The sequence below is a fragment of the Thalassophryne amazonica genome, chromosome 9 (genome assembly GCF_902500255.1).
Source record: "Thalassophryne amazonica chromosome 9, fThaAma1.1, whole genome shotgun sequence".
NCBI lineage: Eukaryota > Metazoa > Chordata > Actinopteri > Batrachoidiformes > Batrachoididae > Thalassophryne > Thalassophryne amazonica.
The window spans coordinates 66,459,445-66,482,078 of NC_047111.1; the positions used below are offsets into that span (position 1 = coordinate 66,459,445).

The window sequence follows — 22,634 nt, forward strand, 5'->3', positions numbered from 1 at the left end:
ACAGTCTTTGTCAAAATATTGCACACAAGGTTTCAGAAACTCTGCCCCCTAGCCACGATTAGAACTGAAATTCACCCAACACTGCACTTATTTCTGGTTTTAGTCAAGTGACCATGAGTATCACGATTCACCTTGATAAACAAACACTGCACACACAAGGTTTCTGAGCCACTGCCTCCTGGTGGCTATGAAGAGAACTGAAATATGATCAACATCAAACTTGTCCACAGTCTTCGTGAGGTGGCTCTCTGTACCAAGTTTCCCCTTGACACATGAAGTCTTTGTCAAGATATTGTGTATACAATATAATATACAATGTCCCCAGTGGCTATAACTGTGTAACATGATTTTTGTTCCTGGCAAATAAGTGTCTTTTTCCAACTACATTTATTGCAAAACAACAGAAAAAGCCCATTTTTCATGCCAAACTTTGTTTTTTTGGGCTGCACAGCAAATTTATCCCCTCAAAACAGCTATTTTTGACAATTTTCTGACTTTTTCACAATAAAACTAAAATTATAGAACATAACTGCAGCAAGGTTTATTTTAAAACATTTGAAAACAATTTTACAAAATTACAAATTAACAGTTTTCCTAGATTTGCGAATGTGCAATGAATCACTTTCCTTTATCAGGCCCCAAATGTAGTCCCCATCATGTTTTCATTGTAAGATCCCTGACATCTGTGTTCAAAGTCCATTGTGTCTTGGTGGTAGCGCTCCCCATGTTCTTCTGAGTATGCCCCCATGTTGTCCTTGAAGTTGTCAAGCTGAGCAACCAGAATGTGGACCTTCAGTGACATCCTACAGCCCATTTGGCCATAGTTTCTCACCAAAGTCTCAACCAGTTCCACATAATTGTCAGCCTTGTGATTGCCCAGAAACCCATGGCCAACATCAACAAACCTTTTCCATGCCTCCTCTTCCTTTGCTGTCAGTTTCTTTGGAAAAATAGGGCACTCTATGATTTCCTTGACTTGTGGTCCAATGAAAACACCAGCTTTCACTTTTGCTTCTGACAGCTTTGGGAAAAAGTCTTGAAGATACTTGAATGCTGCAGACTCTTTGTCAAGCTCTGTGACAAATTGTTTCATGAGACCCAGTTTGATGTGCAGAGGAGTGAACAAAACCTTGTGAGGATCCACCAATGGCTCATGTTTAACGTTACGGCTTCCATCTGAGAATTCAGTCCTTTCAGGCCATTGCTTCCGGTGATAATGTGCATGCAATTCCAATTGCATTGAACAGTCCTGAAATGTCACAACAATAGCACAAACTCTCTTCCTTGGCAAAGAAGCTAGAGAAAAGTTGGTGACATTTTCTTTGGCTTGTTACTTCAATCAATAAATCAATCAATTTTATTTATATAGCGCCAAATCACAACAAACAGTTGCCCCAAGGCGCTTTATATTGTAAGGCAAGGCCATACAATAATTACGTAAAAACCCCAACGGTCAAAACGACCCCCTGTGAGCAAGCACTTGGTGACAGTGGGAAGGAAAAACTCCCTTTTAACAGGAAGAAACCTCCTTGCACACTTTCATCCAACAAGTCCCACTCCTTCAGCCTTGAAATCAAAAGCTCAGCATTTGACTTTGTCAAACCAAGATCTCTGATGACGTCATCCAGATCTCCTTGACTTGGGAAGTAAGGATTCCTCTCACAAACTGTATCTGTAATGTCACAGTCCACTTCACTGTTCTCCCCATCCTTTGATTCAGTGGTTTCTTCTTCTGATGGTTGTTTTCTTTCTGGAGGTGAAGGTACAGGAAGCTCAGCAATATGTGGCACTGGTGCAATGGAAGATGGAATGTCAGGATAAGGAATAGCAGGTGCATTCTTCCCACTTCGATGTTTGGAAGGATCCACCATGCAGAAGTAGCAGTTGGTTGAGTGGTCAGTGGGTTCACGCCATATTCTTGGAACAGCAAACTTCACCGCTGTCTTTTCCCCTCTGTACCATCCTGCAAAAACAGTGAAAATATCTGTTTAATGACTGACCATTCAATATGTACAATACAAGATTTTGGCTTTTTCAACAAAACATAACTTTCTCACCTTCAAGTGTTTTCTTGTGATATTCACAAGCTAAGTGAGGTGCCCAGTTCTTATCTTGGTCTCCAACGGCATTCCAAAATAAGCTTTGTAGGCTTCACACATTTTGCTGGACGCTGTCACAGAAAACTTGTTTGCTCGTTTCTTGATGAACTGGCCACAGATGTAGCAGAATTTATCTGGAGAATGATTGCAGCCTCTTCATGCCATCTCTCTTCTTCTGGTGTATCTTCTCAGGTAGTCCGAGCTTCACTGAATGCTGGCCTATGAACCCCTGTTTAAATATTTGTCATGTAACAACCCAGACCTTTTCCCAGTCTTTCATGCTGGCATTCTGGAATCTTCTTGATCTCTCAAGAATATTCCTGAACTTATTTGTCAACCATAAATTACTCTCCTGTTCTTGAAAGTTCTTGCTCAATCTGTACAAATGAGGAAGGTTTTCATACAGTGAGGAAAATAAGTATTTGAACACCCTGCGATTTTGCAAGTTCTCCCACTTAGAAATCATGGAGGGCTCTGAAATTTTCATCTTAGGTGCATGTCCACTGTGAGAGACATAATCTAAAAAAAAAAATCCGGAATTCACAATGTATGATTTTTTAATAATTTATTTGTATGTTACTGCTGCAAATAAGTATTTCAACACCTGTGAAAATCAATGTTAATATTTGGTACAGTAGCCTTTGTTTGCAGTTACAGAGGTCAAATGTTTCCTGTAGTTTTTCACCAGTTTTGCACACACTGCAGCAGGGATTTTGGCCCATTCCTCCACACAGATCTTCTCTAGATCAGCCAGGTTACTGGGCTGTCACTGAGAAACGTGGAGTTTGAGCTCCCTCCAAAGATTTTCTATTGGGTTTAGGTCTGGAGACTGGCTAGGCCACTCCAGAACCTTGATATGCTTCTTACGGAGCCACTCCTTGGTTATCCTGGCTGTGTGCTTCGGGTCACTGTCATATTGGAAGACCCATCAATCAATCAATCAATCAATCAATTTTTTTATATAGCGCCAAATCACAACAAACAGTTGCCCCAAGGCGCTTTATATTGTAAGGCAAGGCCATACAATAATTATGTAAAACCCCAACGGTCAAAACGACCCCCTGTGAGCAAGCACTTGGCTACAGTGGGAAGGAAAAACTCCCTTTTAACAGGAAGAAACCTCCAGCAGAACCAGGCTCAGGGAGGGGCAGTCTTCTGCTGGGACTGGTTGGGGCTGAGGGAGAGAACCAGGAAAAAGACATGCTGTGGAGGGGAGCAGAGATCGATCACTAATGATTAAATGCAGAGTGGTGCATACAGAGCAAAAAGAGAAAGAAACAGTGCATCATGGGATCCCCCCAGCAGTCTACGTCTATAGCAGCATAACTAAGGGATGGTTCAGGGTCACCTGATCCAGCCCTAACTATAAGCTTTAGCAAAAAGGAAAGTTTTAAGCCTAATCTTAAAAGTAGAGAGGGTGTCTGTCTCCCTGATCTGAACTGGGAGCTGGTTCCACAGGAGAGGAGCCTGAAAGCTGAAGGCTCTGCCTCCCATTCTACTCTTACAAACCCTAGGAACTACAAGTAAGCCTGCAGTCTGAGAGCGAAGCGCTCTATTGGGGTGATATGGTACTACGAGGTCCCTAAGATAAGATGGGACCTGATTATTCAAAACCTTATAAGTAAGAAGAAGTATTTTAAATTCTATTCTAGAATTAACAGGAAGCCAATGAAGAGAGGCCAATATGGGTGAGATATGCTCTCTCCTTCTAGTCCCCGTCAGTACTCTAGCTGCAGCATTTTGAATTAACTGAAGGCTTTTTAGGGAACTTTTAGGACAACCTGATAATAATGAATTACAATAGTCCAGCCTAGAGGAAATAAATGCATGAATTAGTTTTTCAGCATCACTCTGAGACAAGACCTTTCTGATTTTAGAGATATTGCGTAAATGCAAAAAAGCAGTCCTACATATTTGTTTAATATGCGCTTTGAATGACATATCCTGATCAAAAATGACTCCAAGATTTCTCACAGTATTACTAGAGGTCAGGGTAATGCCATCCAGAGTAAGGATCTGGTTAGACACCATGTTTCTAAGATTTGTGGGGCCAAGTACAATAACTTCAGTTTTATCTGAGTTTAAAAGCAGGAAATTAGAGGTCATCCATGTCTTTATGTCTGTAAGACAATCCTGCAGTTTAGCTAATTGGTGTGTGTCCTCTGGCTTCATGGATAGATAAAGCTGGGTATCATCTGCGTAACAATGAAAATTTAAGCAATACCGTCTAATAGTACTGCCTAAGGGAAGCATGTATAAAGTGAATAAAATTGGTCCTAGCACAGAACCTTGTGGAACTCCATAATTAACTTTAGTCTGTGAAGAAGATTCCCCATTTACATGAACAAATTGTAATCTATTAGACAAATATGATTCAAACCACCGCAGCGCAGTGCCTTTAATACCTATGGCATGCTCTAATCTCTGTAATAAAATTTTATGGTCAACAGTATCAAAAGCAGCACTGAGGTCTAACAGAACAAGCACAGAGATGAGTCCACTGTCCGAGGCCATAAGAAGATCATTTGTAACCTTCACTAATGCTGTTTCTGTACTATGATGAATTCTAAAACCTGACTGAAACTCTTCAAATAGACCATTCCTCTGCAGATGATCAGTTAGCTGTCCATCCACAACCCATCTTCAATGCTCTAACTGAGGGAAGGAGGTTGGTCCCCAAAATCTCGCAATACATGACCCCGGTCATCCTCTCCTTAATACAGTGCAGTCGTCCTGTCCCATGTGCAGAAAAACGCCCCCAAACCATGATGCTTCCACCCCCATTCTTCACAGTAGGGATGGTGTTTTTGCGATGGCACTCAGCATTCTTCTTCCTCCAAACATGGCGAGTGGAATTAAGACCAAAAAGTTCTATTTTGGTCTCATCTGACCACATAACTTTCTCCCATGACACCTCTGGATCATCCAAATGGTCATGGGCAAACTTAAGATGGGCCTGGATGTGTGATGATTTAAGCAGGGGAACCTTCCGTGCCATGCATGATTTTAACCCATGATGTCTTAAGTGTATTACCCACAGTAACCTTGGAAACAGTGGTACCAGTTCTCTTCAGGTCACTGACCAGCTCCTCCCATGCAGTTCTGGGCTGATTTAGCTTCTTACATTTTCTAATAATTGCTCCAACAGTTGATCTTTTTTTCACCAAGCTGCTTGGCAATTGCCCCGTAGCCCTTTCCAGCCTTGTGGAGGTCTACAATTTTGTCTCTGGTGTCTTTGGACAGCTCTTTGGTCTTAGCCATGTTAGTAGTTGGAGTCTTACTGATTGTGTGGTGTGGACAGGTGTCTTTATGCAGCTAATGACCTCAAATAGGTGCTTCTAATTTGGAATAATAAGTGGAGTGGAGGTGGACTTTTTAGAGGCTGACTAACAGGTCTTAGAGGGCCAGAATTTCTGCTGATTGGCAGGTGTTGAAATACTTATTTGCAGCAGTAACATGCAAATAAATTATTAAAAAAAATCATACATTGTGATTTCCGGATTTTTTTTTTTTTTGGATTATGTCTCTCACAGTGGACATGCACCTAAGATGAAAATTTCAGACCCCTCCATGATTTCTAAGTGGGAGAACTTGCAAAATCGCAGGGTGTTCAAATACTTATTTTCCTCACTGTAAATATAATTGCTTTGTCAACATTGCATTATGTTTGAAATGACGTTTGAACCCTTTTGACATGATCACAAAAAGAAAATATGATGACCACAACTCTGACAAATGGACTTAACTTTTCCAGAAAATAGTAGCGGCCACTCAGTGAATGCGAAAACTGGTTAATTTGCAATTTTATTGTCCTGACCACAAAACCAAAGTTTGGAGGTCAATACCACTCTTTTCTCTTTTGATTGGTTGTGACGAAATGGGAAATTATGGTTTTAACCCAGGAACAAGACAAAAGTGAAAATTTGTTACTTAGTGAGGTGCCCAATGTTAAACCTGTCCGACGTCTAAATGAGGTGACCTTGAGTACCAAGTGTCACCTTGATACATAAAGTCTGTCAAGGTATAACATACACCTCGACCACACAGACACAAATCCATACACGGAGTCAAGCAGCTATTAGACATGCTCTGCTGTCAGCAACATGGGTTAAAAATAAAACAATTCTGATCTGGAGCACAATTACCACATCAGTTATATCAAGCTCAGCTGTACTCACTCTGTGTGGAACCCATAGGAGAGAGGGAGGCAGGAGAAAGCAGGCCTATCTGGCCCAACTCTATGGAGTGCTTCTTGTTCAGAGACTGGTTTTTGGCTGGAGGAGGCGTAGGACACTTAAGGAGACCACTGGTGGCTTGGGAACTATGTGAATTACCTGATGAATAAGGACACAGTAAGATGTTCATTATCCCCTTTTAATAATCACCACTCATATCTATTAAATAGTTCTGACATTCCTGTGTAATATCCATGCTTCAAGACATTTTGCCATTTAGCCATGTGACGTCTTCAGTTTTAGAAACTTTTGTAATGAACTCACAACTTCATCATTTGAGTGTTTAAGTGTGTCCACATACACTGCTCCAAAAAAATTAAAGGAACACTTTGAAAACACATCAGATCTCAATGGGGAAAAGAAATCATGCTGACATGGACTGAGTAATGTGTTAGGAACAAAATGATGCCACATTGTATGATGGAAATAAAAACTGTCAACCTACAGATGGTTGAATTCAAAGACACCCTGAAAATCAAAGCAAAAAAAAAAAAAAAGATGTGGCAGGCTTGTCCATTTCGCCAAAATTTCATTGCAGCAACTCAAAATGCTACTCAGTTATTTGAATGGCCCCCCAAGTGCTTGTACGCATTCCTGATAATGTTGGGGCATGCTCCTAATGAGATGACGGTTGGTGTCCTCCCAGATCTGGACCAGGGCATCACCTACCTCCTGGACAGTCTGAGGTGCAGTCCGGTGGACCGAATCATAATGTCCCAGAGGTGTTCTATTGGATTTAGGTCTGGCAAGTGTGGGGGACAGTCAATGGTATCAATTCCTTCATCCTCCAGGAACTGTCAGCATATTCTCGCCACATGCGACTGGGCATTATTGTTTACCAGGAGGACCCCAGGACCCACTGCACCAGCACAAGGTCTGATAATGGGTCCAAGGATTTCGTCCCGATACCTAATAGCAGTCAGGGCGCCGTTTTCTATCCTTTAGACATCTGTGCGTCCTTCCAGGTATATGCCATCCCAGACCATCACTGACCCCCCAACAAACCAGTCATGCTGAATGATGTTGCAGGCAGCAGAATATTCATCTCCAGACCCTTCACATCTGTCACATGTCTTCAGATTAAACCTGCTCTCATTTGTGAAAAGCACAGGGTGCCAGTGGCGGACCTGCCAATTCTGGTGATCTATGACGAATGGCAATGGAGCTCCATGGTGCTGGCCAGTGAGCACAGAGCCCAGTACAGGACGTCGGGCCCTCAGGTCACCTTCATGAAGTGTGTTTCTGATTCTGTGGTCAGAGACATTCACACCAGTGGCCTGCTGCTGGTCATTTTGTAGGACTCTGACAGGGCTCATCATGCTCCTCCTTGCATAAAGGAGCAGATACAGGTCCTGCTGATGGGTTAAGGATCTTCTACAGCCCTGTCCAGCTCCCCTATAGTAAATGCTTGTCTAGTGGGATCTCCTCCATGCTCTTGAGGCTGTGCTGGGAGACACAGAAAATCATGAGGCAACCTGTGCAACCTCTGTAGGGTCCAGGTACCTTAGCCAAGATGAGGAGGGAAAAAATTTCAGTGGCCTCCACCTGTAAAACCGCTCCTGTTTTGAGTGTCATCTCACTGTTGCCCCTCTAGTACACTTGTTGTTAATTCATAAACACCACAGTAGCCAAAACTGATTATCAACCCCCTCTGCACTTACCTGACCAGATTAATATCTCAGAAATGGGATATTAATATAGAGACTTGATGCTATACTCTAATTAAAAAGTGTTCTTTTAATTTTTTTGAGGATAGTTGAAAAGTGCTGGCATAAGTTGAAGTAAGTCCTATGTACGATGGTGGGTCCAGTGCTTTTTCTCTAGGCAGCTGCACACACTGTTCTCATTTGAAACAATTGAAAATGTTGTTGCTCCTCACCATCATTACATCCTAATGACAAAAAGACTGCAAACCAAACTCACTCTGGTCTGGGCAAGAGTCTTCACTAGATCCACAGTGAGGTCATCAGGGATGCAAGTATGGTACTGAATCAGTTGTAGGTTGTGTCAAAATATAGTGTGTCTACTGTAGCTCACTGTACATTCCGTGCACTGGTAACAGTGTAGGACAGCAAAAATGTAAATGAGTGGGTGAGTCCAAACCAGCTAGTGTATGTAGACAATACCTGAAAAACAATAAACCCTTTCAAATTAAAAATAGCACATAACGATTATGAATTAATTTGTGGAGAACATTGATGCATCAGCTCAATCCCAAAAGCAACTTTGTTTTGCCAAAAGGTGTGTCTACCCACATCAGCTAATAAGCAGAGATAAGCCTGTTATATTTGTTGATGGTAGTGGTGGAACAGGTCACAGCTGATCTATGGTCCATACGGACCGCCCTCCCTGGTTCGGAATGTATGTAAATAGTGGACTGATTGTGAAGTCTATATAAATTTGATTTTGTATCATAGTGACTTCAAGAAGTTTATTGTCATATACACGGTATAAACACGTTAAGACCACACAATGAAACTCTTACTTTGCTTGCTTCCCTTCACTTATCAAAACAATATAAATAAGGTAAGAAAATAAAGAAAAAAAAAATCAGAAATATAAAGTAAAAGTTAAAATGCAAGTGCACAGTACCTAATGACATTCAGTGGCAGTCAGTATGAAGATGAAGGTTTGGGTTGGGGTTAACTTTAAACATTATGTAAGAGTTTTGTGGGGAAAAAACTGTCAGTCCTTTGGTTTGTGATTTCACACTCTTGTAGTGCCTCCCTGAGGGAAGCAGTGTGAATGAAGAGGGTATGCTGAGGATGTGTATTGTCTTTAATCATGTTGTGGGCCCTCCTGATGTTGTTCTGGTGTAACTGGTCTGTAGAGAAAAGAAGGTTGCACCAGAGATGTACTGTGCAGTTTTAATTACAGGCTGGAGTGCTTTCCTCTCCTGCACCGTGCAGTTTCTACGCAACACTGTAATGGAGCAGTTGATGACACACTCTACTGTATCCCTGTAGGAATTGGTTAGGATTTTGGTTGGCGCGCCAAATTTCTTGACTTGATTTTAATGTGATAACTGTGTTAATTTTGATGCAGTTGTGGTAACATCACAGTCTGAGTAGAAGAAATGTTGTTGCTGTTGTGTTGAGTGCTCCACACTCAACACAACAGCCTCATGGAGAGACTGGATCTCCCACTGTAGCTGCACACTTACGCAGCTGGTTATTGCCTCATGCTCCACTACAGAAAACAGGCTCAGCACATTTCTGGATATAACCACAAAAAAAAAAGAATCTGCATTCACGTTAAGCGTTGAGGACAAAGTGTTCATCCTCTCGTCTCTGTGCATCCATGAGTCCAATGAGTGTCATGCTCAAAGCGCACGTGCAGCCAAGCTGGCTGAAAGTCCACAGCTCCAGAAACATGTATTACTGACTGTTTCCAAGTGTCTGCTCATCAGGACCAAATATCTGAATGAATTCTTATCAATGGATAGGATGAATGTACTTACCCGAAAAGGTTATAAATAAAATTATTCTTGTCAGCTTCTCACCACAAAAGAGACATCCCCATTTCTTTAAAAAAAAAGTCAGTTATGAACTCAGATCAGTTTAGCTCCTTTTATCTTTTTGTACTTTTCATGATTTTGACAAAGACAATTTTTTTAATTCCCTTACTGAAATTTAATACAACAATTAAGTATTTTACTTTTAAATATTCCATAAAACACTGGACACCTTTCAAATCAGGACCACAGACAAAACTTCCTCAGTCCATTGCTCATTAAAGGTACAGTGCCATTGGGTTTTTAAGATTTAAGTCATAAAGAGCCATAAGAATTTTCTTTGGCACCACAATTTTATTCCTTAGCATTTAGATAAAGGATACATAATAATATTGTCAATATGACCGAAATTCCTGCCGTCTGGAAGCAATTTAGAATTTCAACCCCTGAAGGGAAAAAATTCAAGGGATCTGATGCTATGACCAACATTTGGTAGATTTGGAAGTGATTTACAAGAACTCTGGTGGATGTTAACATAAGATGGGTCACAGGTAATCTCAAAACCTTACACATGTGCACTTGCGCTTCCTCCTGTAGTTAGTCTGCATGATAGCAATGAAGGAAAAGACAATATTTACTATGGAATTCTCCCCTAGATAAATATGTCTTCATTAAAATGAGCTGTAATTTTGCAACATGTTTCAAAAATACATTATGATGCCTGGATTTCAATAGAAACTACATTTTCTCAGTTTTGTGAAATTTGAAAGGGCCTATAGCTTTCAGTTATTTTTTAAAATAGAAAGCAAAGTGATGGTCTATTGGTTATATCGGTATAACCGTTGGGCTTAAAACCAGAGGATCCTCGGTTCAAATCCCAGCCTGACAGGAAAATCACTAAGGGCCCTTGGGCAAGGTCCTTAATCCCCTAGTTGCCCCCAGTGTGTAGTGGGCGACTTGCATGGCAGCTGCCTGACATCGGGGTGAATGTGAGGCATTGACGTGTAAAGCGCTTTGAGCGTTTGATGCAGATGGAAAAGCGCTATATAAATGCAGTCCATATTTGTCTTTGTTTTTTTTGCTGATCAGAAAAATTATCCCATCCATGGCTTAAAAATGATATCCGATCCAAACCATGGTTTTTGTGATCCATGACACCTATACTAAATAGATTACAAAAACGTATCAGGAGGACATCAAGCCAGATGAGGAAAAGTCACATGGAAAGCACATTAACCCCCACCTGCATCAGTTCTATACACCAAAAGTTACTGTATATGTAACTCTGTGAAGTGATGCAGGTCTATAGGATATTGTTTAAACTTTATCACAATCACCAATTATACCTGAGGAGCTGCTGCCTGATCCTGAAGGCATTTTGATCGGAGGGGGCCGGTGCTTCACACCTTTTCCCAACACAGACGTCTGGACCAGTGCAGAAAAACCATCAGCCTGCAAGTGACAAGGAAGACAATTTCTGAGTCAAAATCACAAATTTGTTGTTAGCTCAGAAGCCCTTTTTTGGGGGGTGGGGAACATCCATCCATCCATCCATTTTCTTCCGCTTTATCCATAGTCGGGTCGCGGGGGCAGCAGCTCAAGCAAAGCCGCCCAGACCTCCCGATCCACACACACCTCCCCCAGCTCCTCCGGGGGAACCCCAAGGCATTCCCAAGACAGCCGAGAGATGTAATCCTTCCAGCGTGTCCTGGGTCTTCCCCGGGGCCTCCTCCCAATGGGACGTGCCCGGAACACCTCTCCAGCGAGGCGTCCAGGGGGCATCCGGAAAAGATGCCCGAGCCACCTCAACTGACTCCTTTCGACGTGGAGGAGCAGCGGTTCGACTCCAAGCTCCTCACCCTATCTCTAAGGGAGCACCCAGCCACCCTGTGGAGGAAACTCATCTCGGCCTCTTGTACCCGCGATCTCGTTCTTTCGGTCATGAGCCAAATCTCATGACCATAGGTGAGGATCGGAACGTAGATCGATCGGTAAATCGAGAGCTTTGCCCCCCTACTCAGCTCTCTCTTCACCACGACGGTCCGATACAGCGACCGCATCACTGCAGACGCTGCACCGATCCGTCTATCGATCTCACACTCCATCCGTCCCTCACTCGTGAATAAGACCCCGAGATACTTAAACTCCTCCACTTGAGGCAAGGACACTCCACCGACCTGAAGAGGGCAAAGCACCTTTTTCCGGTCGAGAACCATGGCCTCAGATTTGGAGGTGCTGATTTTCATCCCGGACGCCTCACACTTGGCTGCAAACCGCCCCAGTGCACGCTGAAGGTCCTGATTTGACGAAGCCAACAGAACCACATCGTCTGCAAACAGCAGAGACGAGATTCTGTGGTTCCCAAACCAGACCCCCTCTACACCCTGGCTGCGCCTAGAAATTCTGTCCATAAAAATAATGAACAGAACCGGTGACAAAGGGCAGCCCTGGCGGAGGCCAACGTGCACTGGAAACAGGTTTGACTTAGTACCGGCAATGCAAACCAAGCTCCTGCTGCGGTCGTACAGGGACCGGATAGCCCTTAGCAAAGGACCCCAGACCCCGTACTCCCGGAGCACTCCCCAGAGGGTGCCCCAAGGGACACGGTCGAACGCCTTCTCCAGATCCACAAAACACATGTGGACTGGTTGGGCGAACTCCCATGAACCCTCGAGCACCCGATGGAGCGTGTAGAGCTGGTCCAGTGTGCTGCGACCAGGACGAAAACCACAGTGCTCCTCCTGAATCCGAGGTTCGACCATCGGTCAAATTCTCCTCTCCAGTACTCTGGAATAGACCTTACCGGGGAGGCTGAGGAGTGTGATCCCCCTATAGTTGGAACACACCCTCCGGTCCCCCTTCTTAAACAGAGGGACCTCCACCCCGGTTTGCCAATCCAGAGGCACTGTCCCCGATCGCCACGCGATGTTGCAGAGGCGTGTCAGCCAAGACAGTCCCACAACATCCAGAGACTTAAGGTACTCAGGACGGATTTCATCCACCCCAGGGGCCTTGCCACCGAGGAGCTTTCCAACCACCTCGGTGACTTCTGCCTGGGTAATGGATGAGTCCGCCTCTGGGTCCCCAGTCTCTGCCTCCTCTTCGGAAGACGTGACGATGGGATTGAGGAGATCCTCGAAGTACTCCTTCCACCGCCCAAAAACATCCCCTGTCAGAGTCAACAGCTCCCCACCCGCACCGTAAACAGTGCCAGTGGAGAGCTGCTTCTGCCTCCTGAGGCGTCGGACGGTTTGCCAGAATCTCTTCGAGGCCGACCGATAGTCCTCCTCCATAGCCTCCCCGAACTCCTCCCAGACCCAAGTTTTTGCCTCTGCGACCGCATGGGCTGCGGCATGCTTGGCCTGCCGGTACCTGTCAGCTGCCTCTGGAGTCCCACCTACCAACAAAGATAAGTAGGACGACTCCTTCAGCTTGACGGCATCCCTTACTTCCGGTGTCCACCACCGGGTTCGGGGACTGTCGCCGCGACAGGCACCAGAGACCTTGCGACCACAGCTACGAGCGGCCGCATCAGCAATGGAGGTGGAGAACATGGTCCACTCGGACTCCATTTCTCCAATCTCCCCCGGGACCAGGGAGAAGCTCTCCCGGAGGTGGGAGTTGAAGACCTCCCTGACAGAAGGTTCCGCCAGTCGTTCCCTGACAGAGGGTTCCACCAGTCGTTCCCAGCAGACCCTCATGATACGTTTGGGCCTGCCAGGTCTGACCAGCTTCCTCCCTTCCCAGCGGATCCAACTCACCACCAGGTGGTGATCGGTCGACAGCTCTGCCCCTCTTTACTCGAGCGTCCGAGACACGTGGCTGAAGGTCAGATGATACGACTACAAAGTCGATCATCGACCTCCGGCTCAGGGTGTCCTGGTGCCACGTGCACTTATGGACACCCTTGTGCTCGAACATGGTGTTCGTGATGGACAAACTGTGACTAGCACAGAAGTCCAACAACTGAACACCACTCGGTTCAGATCGGGGAGGCTGTGCTTCCCGATCACCCCCCTCCAGGTCTCACTGTCGCCGCCCACGTGGGCATTGAAATCCCCCAGGATTACCTGGGGGATTAAGTTTAACTCACTTGAAGCTTAAGTCACCTTAAGCTTAACTCTGTCACTTTATCATTTTATCACGGGTCACTTTAGACAATATACTTTGGTTTTTAATTGCACTCCTCCCACTGCATTGTTTTTTTCTGTTTTGTCTGTTTTTCTGTTGCACACAGCCTTTCATATTTCATTTTTTTTTATCTTATATTTTATCTTATTTTGACACATATGTTATATTTTATCCTAGCATTTTATCTCTTCTTAATGTTGCACCATTGTACCGAAGCAAATTCCTAGTCTGTGAATCCTGTTCATTGCCAATGGCAATAAACGTCTTCTGATTCTGAGAACAATGGAGTCCCCAGTCGGAGCGCTATCTAGTACCCCTCCCAGGGACTCCAGGAAGGTCGGGTACTCTGCACTGCTGCTCGGCCCGTAGGCCGAGACAACGGTGAGAGACCTGTCCCCGACCCGAAGGCGTAGGGACGCGACCCTCTCGTTCACCGGAGTGAACTCCAACACATGGCGACTGAGCTGGGGAGCAATAAGCAATGCAACCCAAGCTCTCCGCCTCTCCCCGTGGGCAACGCCAGAAAAATGAAGCGTCCAGCCCCTCTCCAGGAGTTGGGTACCAGAGCCCATGCTGTGCGTGGAGGTGAGCCCGACTATCTCTAGTCGGTATCTCTCAACATCCCGCACAAGCTCAGGCTCCTTGCCCCCCAGCGAGGTGACATTCCACGTCCCAACAGCCAGGGGCTGTGAGCATGGACCGGGCCGCCGGGCCACCCGCCCTCGACCGCCACCCAATCCTCTCTGCACCCGACCCCCATGGCCCCCGGGGTGGGGAACAGTACTTCAAAAATATGAAGGTCTTTATGGCTTTAAAAATCACTGTCATTTTTCAAAAAAGAAAAATTTTGTAATTTTCTCAGCAACAACAGCAAAATGTATCAGATTGGCAGTACAGCACTGACATATTTGGCTGAATTCATTCAAGCTCTGGTGTTACAATGGATGCTTAGCTTCACAGTGCTAATTTCACTTAAAATTCTGATTTAATTCCCAAAACCCAGTACAACTGTCTACTCTTCAAGTCCTCACCTCAATATCTTTGCTAGGAGACGGGGGCCCCTGTCCCATGCTGCCTGAGTTATGGGACATCTTAACCTGACATTTCACATCCCTCTCATATACACCTTTGTACTGATTAAGAAACCTACGAAACACAAAAGACATTCAGAATTTACGATAGTCTACAACATGATATGACAAAAACCACTATCCTCTCAACCATCTTTATCAAAGTGACTTACCGGTCTGCATCTATTTTTGAGCCTATGAGGAATCTGTGAGTGAGAGAAAAGAAGTAAACTCAGCGTCGAGGCTTAGATTTAACCATAACTCACTTTGCTTCATACATTGTCCTTACGGGGGATGTATCAGCTTTAGGTCTGAGTTGTCCTCCTCTGCTTTTGGTTCTTTAGCACAGTAGATCTTTCCATACACCAGTGGGTCTCCCATTGACTGGAAGATGGACACCTTGGTCCTCTGGGATTGACCCCCCACTTCGCATTCAAATGTATAGTCATCTACAATTTCCTGTGTGACCAAGGTGAGCAAAAAGAGTCAGACAAAAGTGTCTTTTTGTAAGACATAGTAAACCTCAGTTGGTCTTTGCCATGCAAATGTGTCATGAACAACATGGCATTTTTTGCAAGGGTGACAATTATATCGTTTCCCAGTCTGTGCAATGTATGACATCCACATGACTAGAATGCCCATGCTCATTAATGACTGCAGCAAACAGCTGCCATGAATCTGTCCTCTGAGTGGTCACACTTACCTCAGCAGGCCAGATCACAGTAGGCTGAGAGTCCTCCAACTGCAAGGATCTCTCAACCACAGCGTACTTCTCCACCTAGAACAACAAAACCAAAACCAAATCCATCTGGCCTGTTGTGTCATACAATATAGTTACTGGGTTTAAAGTATATGGGATTTCTGAGTATGTGTCACAGAGAGATACCAAACCACTGACATCAATTTCCTTCGGTGTAGAAAGTTGGCAGTTGTTCTGTTTCCACATGTCGACACACTGTAAGTGATGACAGGAAGCCAGAGAAAGCAGAGGAAAAACAAAGGATTTTTTTAAAAATAAAACCCACACAGCAACAAAGAATGCAGTGTGCAATGACGTAACACTGCAGTAAGTTTAACCAATTCCTCAATAGTACCGTGTAAACAGTGAAGATGCTGTCCCAGCTTAGCGCTGCGACAAATGCCATGTCCAAGATACATGTTGCAGACCAAACAATAAAGATGTACGGCGTAGGAGAACAAGGAAATCATAAGTTTCAGTGTTATCTGTGTATGTATACTGTCTAAATATAAAAACTGCTGCTTTGGCTACAAAATGTGGGGAAAAGTGAAAAGCGTCCATCAAAACCTTTCAGAGACAAAAGTGATATCTTCACAGTTTTGTGTTACATTTCACAATTCGCCAAAACCCAATATAGCATTCAAATTAGAATATCAGAGCACAGGAAAACAAAAATGATGACTATTGCCACTTCAAAACCTTTGAGGAAAAGGAACAGGCACTTATGAGTTGTGCTAAATATGCTACTTAAAGTGGCATGATGGAATTTCTGAAATCTAGAATTGAGGTTTCAAACTGCAACCAAACCAGTAACTGTTGTACTGTTACACTGATTATGAACTTTTCCAGACTATGCAACATCAGGGTTAGGAAGGTAGGCAGTTCTTCTATCACTGTCCAGCCTTCACAGAGTGATGTCTGCAAAGCAGAAAATATTGAATGCTATACAGTGAACTATGCGCCACTTAATGTAATCTAATATCTTCTTTTTCTTCTTTCTGCTGCTGGCATTAAGGGTTGCCACAGCAGATCAATCATTTCCATCTCACTCTGTCTTCTGAATCTTCCTCTGTCACACCAACCACCTGCATGTCCTCGATATCAGCACATCCGTAAACCTCCTCTACGGCCTCCCCCTTCCTGCCTGGCGGCTCCATGGGTCCCTCCTCTGTACATGTTCAAACCATCTCAATCTCTCCTCTCTGACTGTGTCTCCAAACCATCCCACCTGAGATGTCCCTTTGACATGTTCATTCCTAATCATGTCCATTTTCATCACTCCTGCCACCTTTCTCCACCCACTCCACCCTGCCTGCACTCTCTTCTTCATCTCTCTACCATACTCTCTATTACTTTGAACAGCTGCTCCCAAATATTTAAATTCATCTACTTTCACCACTTCTACTCCTTGTAACTGCACTATTCCACTGAGCTCCCTCTCACTCACACACCTGTACTCAATCTTTTTCCTACTGACTTTCATTCCCCTGCTCTCCAGAGCATAACTCCAGCCTTCTTAGGCTGGACTCAACCTGCTCTCACTACAGATCACAATGTCATCTGCAAACATCATAGTCCATGGGGACTCCTGTCTGATCTCAGCTGTCAACCTGTCCATCACCACTGCAAACAAGAAAGGACTCAGAGCTGATCCTTGGTGTAATCCCACCTCCACCTTAAATGATTCTCACTCACTCACTCATCTTCAACCGCTTTTCCGGGTTCGGGTCGTGGGGGCAACAGCTCCAGCAGGGGACCCCAGACTTCCCTTTCCTGTGCCACATTGACCACCTGTGACTAGGGGATCCTGAGGCCTTCCCAGGCCAGTGTGGAGATATAATCTCTCCACCTAGTCCTGGGTCTTCCCCGGGGTCTCCTCCCAGATGGACGTGCCTGGAACACCTCCCTTGGGAGGCGCCCACGAGGCATCCTTACCAGATGCCCAAACCACCTCAGCTGGCTCCTTTCAATGTGAAGGAGCAGTGACTCCACTCCGAGCTGCCCACGGATGACCGAACTTCTCACCCTATCTCTAAGGGAGACACCAGCCACCCTCCTGAGGAAGCCCATTTGGCCGCTTGTACCCACAATCTAGTTCTTTCGGTCATGACCCAACACTCATTCTTATTGTGCATCTCACCGCTGTCACACTATCCTTGTACATATCCTGTACTACCCTCAAATACATCTCAACCCAATCCAGACTTCCTCATACAATACCACAACTCTTCTCTTGGCACATTGTCATAAGCTTTCTATAAATCCACAAACACACAATTTAACTCCTTCTGGCCTTCTCTATACTTCTCTATCAGCATCTGTGGTGCTTTTTCTCGGTATGAAACCATATTGCTGCCCACAAATCTTCACCAATTTTCTAAGCCTAGCTTCCACTACTCTTTCCCGTAACTTCATACTGTGGCTGATCAAGTTTATGCCTCTGTAGTTACTGCAGCTCTGCACGTCACCCCTTCTTCTTAAAAATAGGAACCAGCACATTTCATCTTCATTCCTCAGGCGTTCTCTCACTTTCCAAGATTTTATTAAACAATTTGGTTAGAAAATCCACTGCTATCTCCACTACATTTCTATGCCTCCAGAATGTCATCTGGACCAACTGCCTTTCCACTCTTCATCCTCTTCATAGCTGCCCTCACTTCATCCTTACTAATCTCTCCCACTTCCCAATTTAATCTCTCCACATCATCCAGCCTTTTCTCTCTGTCATTTTCTTCATACATCAGCTCCTCAAAATATTCCCTCCACCTTCTCAACACACTCTCCCCGCTTGTCAGCACATTACCATCTGGATCTTTTACCTAACCTGCTGCACATCCTTTCCAGCTCTTTCCCTTTGTCTGGCCAATCAGTACAAGTCTCCTCCCTTACTATTCAAACTCTTGTACAGCTTGCTATATGCCTTTTCCTTAGCTTTTGCCACTTTTCACCTTACACCGCATCTCCTTGTACTCCTGTCTACTTTCTTCATCTCTCTGGCTTCCCCAATCATTTTTTTGTCAACCTCTTTCGGTTTATGCTTTTCTGGACATTTTTGTTCCACCACCAAGTCTCCTTGTCTTCCTTCCACTGTCCAGATGTCACAGATGTAGTACTTTGCCAGTTGTCCAAAAGTGCTTCCCCTCCATCAAGTGCATCTCTCACCTGCTCACTGAATTTCACACAAGTCTTCCTCCTTCAGCTTCTACCATCTGTTCCTTTGTTGAGCTCTGGCTCTCTTCCTCACCTCTAAAGTCATTCTACAAGCCATCATCCTATGCTGTCTAAATACATTCTCCCCCGCCACCACCTTCAATTTCTTGTAGCTTGCATCTCCTACAAAGAATGTAGTCCACCTGTGTGCACCTTCCTCCACTCTTATATGTTACCCTGTGCTCCTCCCTTTTCTTAAAGTAGGTAGTCACCACAGTCATTTCCATCCTTTTTTCAAAATCAACTACCATTTGTGCTTCCATATTCCTGTCCTTGATTTATCCATTACTTCTTCATCACCTCTGTTCCCTTCGCCAACATGCCCATTGAAGTCCGCTACTATCATCACTCTTTCATGCTTGGGGCACACTCTCCACCACCTCATCTAACTCACTCTAGAAATCTTTCTCTTTCATCTTGCAACCTACCTGTGGGGCATATGCACTGGTGATTTTCATCATCACACCTTCAATTTCCAACTTCACACTCATCAACCTGTCATACACTCGCTTACTCTCCAACACACTCTTAACTAGCCCTGCACGGTATAGCTGGTTTAACTGTGACATGGTATAATTTTGGACAATGGTAGAGATTTGGACACCACAGACTAATTGCGATAACGCCCACGGAGTTTTCGATCCAAGAAAATTCCTCTGTGAAGCGGCTGTGTGTGTGAACCAGTTTGCTGCAGGAGAGGTGTTCTGAGCTGATGTGACTGACTCTCTCTGTTGTTCATGTAAGTTTGTGAGACGCCTGTTCTGTCGCTGATATGTGCAAAGCCGTTGTTTGTTTATTTCAGTGGACGCACTGGGGGAAGGCGGAGGCTCTGTCGGAACCTGAATCAAACATGTAAGAAAGCGCCACATTTAATAACGAAAGGATTTTTTTAACCGGAGCAGAAACACAAAATCAGCCAGGATGAGACGACTTACCCAGACTGACTTCAAATATGAGTACATTAAGTATGTTTAATTTTTTTGGTGGTTCCATGTTGAATTTTGTAAATGAAGAAAAGCGCCAGTGATCGTCCTGAAAGCGCTTCACGTATTCAGAGCGGGTGTGCCATCTAGTGTTTAAGAGATGAAACTTCAGCCTCTAAAGCAACAGTAAAGTAATGTAATTTTTTCACCAAAACAGCAAATCTAGGCTTGCATCTTAGATGTACCTTCCAGCAAATTGTACCTGTAGTTGTGAGATCTGTTTTATTACACCAGATGCCCTTCCTGACAGGACCCTATTCATTTATCCAGGCTTGGGACTGGCACTCAGAATGTACTGGCTGCACACACCTTGTGGCTGAGTTAATCTAATGCCTTATTATACATATGATAATATGGGATGGAGGAGTAACATTCAAGTTCACGTTGTTAGCTACACTAACCTCGCTGACTCCGCTGTACAGGGAAAAGCTCTAGGGAGCACGCATAAATGAGCACCATATGCATACATGCCTTTTCTCGTGATCTGACCCACATTCTTTTCGGGAACAGAAATACTATGTATTGGATGGGTTACAAGCAAAAACCTTATTGCTAGATCTCACTGGAGATTCCATCATGCTGCCTTAAATTGCAATATCCTCTACATGACCAGCAAATTACATGGACTACTTACATTTCCATTCTTGGAGATTTTGAGGTCTATAAAAGGAGCAGGTTTCCTTTCTTTCCTCCTTTGTAGGTAGTCATAAAGTCGTAACTGTGGTGGCACAGGTGAGTGGGATAACTCCTGCTGCCTATTGAGAGCAGCTCGAGAATGCCTCTTAAAGCAGCTACAACACAAACACACATGCTTCAGTTCAAAATGTGCCATACTCAGCAGTCACATTTCAAAAAAGAGATGCTCGTGCTTTGGTTCAAACAATGTGCTTCACTGATTTAAGGTCTCTTTTCACAAACAAAATTAACTCACTCCTGAGTTTTCCACTTGAAAAGGAGTAATGGCTTTGCTTTCGTGTGTGAGCACAGGTGCACTCTGGAAACAATTTCCCAGAGTGAATGAACTGAAACATTCTCTGGCATCAATGAATGTGTGGTCAGTACCGTTTCATGGAACGAGTATTCATTTTCTGCTTGTTGTGGAGCAGGCGATTGGCTGTGCAGGTCACAGAAATGGAGGGGTCCAGACACAAGGGTTCTGCTGTGGCTAAAATCAACTGACTCTCCAACTGCAATTTGTCATCCTGAAATCGAGAATCCAGACATTAAAAAAAATATACTCTATATATATATATATATATATATATATATATATATATATACAACCCCTGGCAAAAATTATGGAATCACCGGCCTCAGAGGATGTTCATTCAGTTGTTTAATTTTGTAGAAAAAAAGCAGATCACAGACATGACTAAACTAAAGTCATTTCAAATGGCAACTTTCTGGCTTTAAGAAACACTATAAGAAATCAAGAAAAAATATTATGGCAGTCAGTAACAGTTACTTTTTTAGACCAAGCAGAGGAAAAAAATATGGAATCACTCAATTCTGAGGAAAAAATTATGGAATCACCCTGTAAATTTTCATCCTCAAAACTAACACCTGCATCAAATCAGATCTGCTCGTTGACACTGACCCTGTGCCATGACATTGACCCTACGTGTCTTCTTGCAAGGAATGTTTTCGCAGTTTTTGCTCTATGGCAAGATGCATTATCATCTTGAAAAATGATTTCATCATCCCCAAACGTCCTTTCAATTGTCCAAAATATCAACGTAAACTTGTGCATTTATTGATGATGTAATGACAGCCATCTCCCCAGTGCCTTTACCTGACATGCAACCCCATATCATCAATGACTGTGGAAATTTACATGTTCTCTTCAGGCAGTCATCTTTATAAATCTCATTGGAACGGCACCAAACAAAAGTTCCAGCATCATCACCTTGCCCAATGCAGATTCGAGATTCATCACTGAATATGACTTTCATCCAGTCATCCACAGTCCACGATAGCTTTTCCTTAGCCCATTGTAACCTTGTTTTTTTCTGTTTAGGTGTTAATGATGCCTTTCGTTTAGCTTTTCTGTATGTAAATCCCATTTCCATTAGGCGGTTTCTTACAGTTCGGTCACAGACGTTGACTCCAGTTTCCTCCCATTCGTTCATTTGTTTTGTTGTGCATTTTTCGATTTTTGAGACATATTGCTTTAAGTTTTCTGTCTTGACGCTTTGATGTCTTCCTTGGTCTACCAGTATGTTTGCCTTTAACAACCTTCTCATGTTGTTTGTATTTGGTCCAGAGTTTAGACACAGCTGACTGTGAACAACCAACATCTTTTTGCAACATTGCGTGATGATTTACCCTCTTTTAAGAGTTTGATAATCCTCTCCTTTGTTTCAATTGACATCTCTCGTGTTGAAGCCATGATTCATGTCAGTCCACTTGGTGCAACAGCTCTCCAAGGTGTGTTCACTCCTTTTTAGATGCAGACTAACGAGCAGATCTGATTTGATGCAGGTGTTAGTTTTGGGGATGAAAATTTACAGGGTGATTCCATAATTTTTTCCTCAGAATTGAGTGATTCCATATTTTTTTCCTCTGCTTGGTCTAAAAAAGTAACCATTACTGACTGCCACAATCTTTTTTCTTGATTTCTTATAGTGTTTCTTAAAGCCAAAAAGTTGCCATTTGAAATGACTAAAGTTTTGTGTCATGTCTGTGATCTGCTTTTTTTCTATAAAAATAACAA

At 43.8% G+C, this 22,634-nt stretch overlaps 1 protein-coding gene and 1 long non-coding RNA gene across 4 annotated transcripts in view; one reads left to right on the plus strand and one right to left on the minus strand.

The window, feature by feature from the left end:
* supt20 (SPT20 homolog, SAGA complex component) overlaps window positions 1-22,634 on the minus strand; it is a 62,795-nt gene that overhangs the window by 26,500 nt on the left and 13,661 nt on the right. For all 3 annotated transcript variants that reach the window (XM_034178276.1, XM_034178278.1, XM_034178277.1), the window contains exons 9-17: window positions 20,984-21,123; window positions 20,556-20,712; window positions 15,888-15,944; window positions 15,693-15,767; window positions 15,279-15,448; window positions 15,163-15,195; window positions 14,951-15,065; window positions 11,135-11,240; window positions 6,278-6,433 (exon numbers count right to left, since the gene is read on the minus strand). In XM_034178276.1, the coding sequence (XP_034034167.1) occupies window positions 6,278-6,433; window positions 11,135-11,240; window positions 14,951-15,065; window positions 15,163-15,195; window positions 15,279-15,448; window positions 15,693-15,767; window positions 15,888-15,944; window positions 20,556-20,712; window positions 20,984-21,123 (1,009 nt within the window). The remainder of the gene's footprint in view (window positions 1-6,277; window positions 6,434-11,134; window positions 11,241-14,950; window positions 15,066-15,162; window positions 15,196-15,278; window positions 15,449-15,692; window positions 15,768-15,887; window positions 15,945-20,555; window positions 20,713-20,983; window positions 21,124-22,634) is intronic.
* LOC117517301 overlaps window positions 5,757-22,634 on the plus strand; it is a 17,202-nt gene continuing 324 nt past the window's right edge. Inside the window, exons 1-2 of the long non-coding RNA XR_004562699.1 lie at window positions 5,757-6,032; window positions 8,576-8,579. This is a non-coding gene — a long non-coding RNA (uncharacterized LOC117517301). The remainder of the gene's footprint in view (window positions 6,033-8,575; window positions 8,580-22,634) is intronic.